The sequence below is a fragment of the Limulus polyphemus genome, unplaced genomic scaffold, assembly GCF_000517525.1.
Source record: "Limulus polyphemus unplaced genomic scaffold, Limulus_polyphemus-2.1.2 Scaffold1535, whole genome shotgun sequence".
Lineage (NCBI taxonomy): Eukaryota > Metazoa > Arthropoda > Merostomata > Xiphosura > Limulidae > Limulus > Limulus polyphemus.
In genome coordinates this window covers 41,691-46,205 of record NW_013667145.1, presented here as the reverse complement: position 1 = coordinate 46,205, position 4,515 = coordinate 41,691, and the positions used below count along the sequence as shown (strand labels likewise).

The 4,515-nt window shown below is 34.5% G+C and overlaps 1 protein-coding gene across 1 annotated transcript in view; it reads right to left on the bottom strand.

The window, feature by feature from the left end:
* Window positions 1–3,096: 3,096 nt before the first annotated feature.
* The window catches only part of LOC111086900, a 14,729-nt gene continuing 13,310 nt past the window's right edge, over window positions 3,097–4,515 (bottom strand). Inside the window, exons 4-5 of the mRNA XM_022391631.1 lie at window positions 4,053–4,170; window positions 3,097–3,408 (exon numbers count right to left, since the gene is read on the bottom strand). Of these exons, the coding sequence (XP_022247339.1) occupies window positions 3,162–3,408; window positions 4,053–4,170 (365 nt within the window). The 3' untranslated portion in view covers window positions 3,097–3,161. The remainder of the gene's footprint in view (window positions 3,409–4,052; window positions 4,171–4,515) is intronic.

Below are 4,515 nucleotides of genomic sequence, written 5' to 3'. Positions count from 1 at the left end.
CAACAGATTTTGTTGCTTATTCTATATATATATATATATATATAGATAGATAGATAAAATGGGACGTCAGACTTAAACACTGATTTAACATACTAACTTATTTTTCCACAGTCACGCCCCTCGATTGTTCAACGGTAAACTTGAAGATTTATAACGCTAGAATTCGAGGGTCGATCCCCAAGACACAAACACACAGCATAGATAGCCCATTGTACAGCCTTGTGCTAAAAAATTACAAATAAATTCAATACTAATTTCTTTATAAGAAAACGTCAAGGTCGTTTTTGTCATGAATTTCTGGTTAATCAAATTTACTATTTAAATAAAATCTTTATTCAGGGTCCCTCGATGACCCAGTAGTAAAACGTTATAATTATGGGTTCGATCCAGGCGGCTGACACATCATAGAAAGCCTATTCTGTAGCTTTGTACTAAAATAAACATTCATTCATTCCTTTGTTTAGGTTAAACTCACAGAGACAAAACAACGGGGTGTATAAATGTCATAAAAATCGTAATTTACTTGACTTTATCAACAGGGAGAACAAAGAGCACTATTCTAAACAACCTGCCAGCTTCGCCCTATACCTAACGTTATGCGTGCAACTTGAAAATCTCCTAATAGTTCTATGCACGTTCGTATGATTCCCTTCACGTTTACTTATTTCAGAACTGCCTATTTGTTACGATGCTGCTACATGGATACTGCCTAGCATCTGTAGTATTCTTATCGCCCGTCACGTGCTCTTTTGGTTCATTTGGTAGACAACGAAGTCTGATAATGAATAATAGAACCACAGCAACAATTGTAAATATCTTTAATGAACATTTTGCAATTACAAAATATAAATGAAAATAACGAATTGGACAATCTTTAGTATAATTACTAATATAGAATAATTTGAATAGAGCTAGTGGGAACGAGTTTGAATTTCTATTGAGGCTTGGACTTTATAATTTCCCAATAACATTCATTGTATTTTTATATTATTAATTATACTAAAGATTGTTCGATTCGTTATTTTCATAGATTTGCTATAGATGGAATATGTGTAATTCAGAAACGTTCATTAAAGATGTTTACAATTGTTGCCGTGGCTCTACTATTCACAAGTTTTTTTTTCTTTTAGCAACTGTATAGCTTTGTACGAAATTCTGATGCAAACAATATTTTATCTTAGCATATATATATATATATACACACCAAAGTTTACTACTCAGAATACGTTCTACACTGTTAGCTATGAATCATTATAAGAATGACAATCAGTCCTGCTACTCCGATGAGAGCCCCCCCCCCCCAAAGTGGCTCAACGATAAGTCAGTGGGCTTATAACGCTTAAAATAGGGTTTCTATACCCTCGGTGAGCAGAGCACGGATATCACATTGTGTAATTTTGCGCTTTACAACAAACAAAACAAAACCGTTGAGAGTAAGTAGGGTGATACTCACAGGTTGCCTCCTCTCCGATCTCCATTTTAAAATTAGGTACCTGCGCCCTAGAGGTCTCTCTAGTGGCCGTTTTTAGCCCATTCTGTACATACGATGTCGCTTAGGTGAATAAACAAACAAAATTTTCTTTCTCTCTCTCTCTCCCTCCTTTTCAATTTTTTTAATACAGTGTCAACTTTTTTGGATCATGTTTTGCACTTAGCGAAACATTATCATTTAATCAGTGGGCAGTTTTTGTCACATGTTTAATTCCTTTTTCTCGATTTTGGCGCTTGCAATAACAATTATTCAGATGGTCACTTTTATCAAAACAATGGAAAATATTAACTGTCTCGAGGGCTTTATGGATAGTTCGAGCGATTAACAAAATACACAAATGAAGGCATAGTAGTAATTCTAATTGTAGATGTGTTAAAGAAATACGTGTGTGTGCGTATATATATCTGTATGTGTAAAACATGGAAAAACTAACATACCGCGTTTAGAGGTACACTGTTATTATTTTATAATAATTAGTTCCAAAACAAACATAAAAAGTTTTAGATGAAACTATACTCTAATATTTTCATTGTCCCCCGCTCTCTCAGCGCTAAGTCTGAGGGGTTATAACGCTAACGATCTAGTTTTTCGATACCCGCGTTGAGTAGAGCACATATAACCCATTGTGTATCTTTGTGCTTAACAGCAAACAAACAGTTTTTTGTACATTATTTTAAGCGGTACTGTGTGTATCAGCAATATTAGACAGTAAGTAATATGTGTCTGTTAGAACGTAGTACAAAATATGACTTTATTAAACTCGGAAAAAAACTTTGAACGTTAAACTGTGGTAAATATAAGCTGGTTAGGTGTACTATAATGTTTGTTGGTATTACATATTACGCAGTAAGTAAATGTCAACCATATGTTTACTTGGATAAATTCATGATGTTAGAAAAACACGTAGATTCAAGAAGTCTTGATAGAGTTTGCTCCTGAAGAAGAAAGGTCCGCCTTTCGAAAGCGCTCGGATTATAGAGTTTTTATTCATTTACTTGGATGAGGTAACGGTTTAGCAACATACACAAACTTATATGGGGATGTCTCATTGTAATTTGTGTCGGCAAGTTTGTTTTTACGTATGTATGTGTGTGCGAGTTTTTGTTGTACATGTATGTATATATAAATATAGAAATGAAAAGCTACCAACATGACAACGTTAAAAAGGGGGAAATTGCGTAGAGAATATGTATATAAATAAGGTATTTATAAACGTTTCGTCGCATTGCAAATGTTTATGCCCTTAAAAAAACTTCCAATTAATTCTACAGTACTCACGTCTTCTTGTCGTTACGTAGAATAATGATTTCTTTATAAGATAAGAGGATTAATATGTGTGTGTTTTCTTATAGCAAAGCCACATTGGGCTATCTGCTGTGTCTATCGAGGGGAATCGAACCCACTGATTTTAGTACTGTAAATCCGAAGACTTACCGCTGTCCCACCGGGTGACAACAGGGGTTACTAGTTGTACATTCTATTTGGAAATAACTGGTGCTGTGATTAGGTTTAATAAACAAGTTATTAATATAGAGAGCGCGTGATTTTCTAAATGAAGTTAAGATTCGTCAGAAAAATACAATGGTTTGAGAAACATTATTTATTAAAGAATCCTTAACATTTTCAAAGACATACGTCTTTCATAACTACAATAATAATTACATGAAATTTAACTACAGAAACACCAATGAGTGTGAAAAATTAAAATTAAGAAAGTAACAACACAAACACCAAAAGCTGAATTGATGAGAAAGAACATCTTCGATCCTGAACAGTAGTCATCTGAAATAGCCGCACAAGTTGAGTTTAAAGATGGCGTCACCATCTGGAGCATTAGTTGAGCAAACTTCACTGCCTTCTGATTACAAGTTTTTCTCACAGCACTGATAACACAGTTCAGTGTCACGTTACGGGCACTGGAATGTCACAAAAATGTCATTACCACTGTGTCTAGTTTGTTCTTTCGATGTGAAATATTAACATAATTTGTTTAATCTTTAGAACAAAATAAATCATAGTTATAATAAACATTTCGGTTATTAAATTGCTAAAACAAAACATCAAATGGTTCCAGAATTGCATAAAATTCCATAAACATTTGTTAAGATACATGAATGATGAAGGTATTACTGGCAGTACAACAGTGACTGAAATGACTTCCTATTAATTAAGTCTACAAGCCCCCAGTGGCACAGCGGTATGTCTGCGGACTTACAACGCTAGAATCCGGGTTTCGATACCCGTGGTGGGCAGAGCACAGATAGCCCATTATGTAGCTTTGTGCTTAATTATAAATAGACAATAAGTCTACAAAGTTGCTGTTTTAAATGTGTAAATTCTACGTTAGACGTTATATTTGTCTTATACTACTTCTAAAATAGCGTGTTACAACTTAAGAAACCCTAAAATACGAATGCCTTTGGAAAATAAACTTTCTATTTTCCTCCTGTGATTACTATTATCCTATAGTAATGTGTTTAATAAGTGTAAACCCTGAACCCTTACTCACTACTAGTGTTATCGGATGATCATTCTTCATCAAGAATGGTGTCGCACTCACCAACACAAGTCTTTCCTATTTTCTTCTTTTCCGTGACGAGGCAAGCGCTGAAGAGGCTTGATACATTCAGAGATATTCGTATTCAGATCACGGTAACAACTGTCGTATGTTTGGTTGACTATTAAAAACAATAAAGAGAAAAAATTTTGAAAATATCTTCTTTTTTTTAAATAAGTTCCAGTTATATTGTGTTGCGTCAGCGAGTCACATGACCACGTGACGCAACGTTTCTAGAATTATCATGTACTTTGTCGAATGTTCAAGGTCTTACTAGAAATAGGTTACGCTGGTATAAAAGCGGGGAAGGTAATGTGTGTGCAGTCAGAGATAGTGAGTAATTGAACTGTAGTCACACGGTATTGTTGAAGATAACGTTCGTTCGTTACAGTGTTGTTTTAGCGCGAGTATTGAGATTAAGTGTGTCGCAGAGTTGTATTCGGAAGGAATAAACCAGTTTTATTAA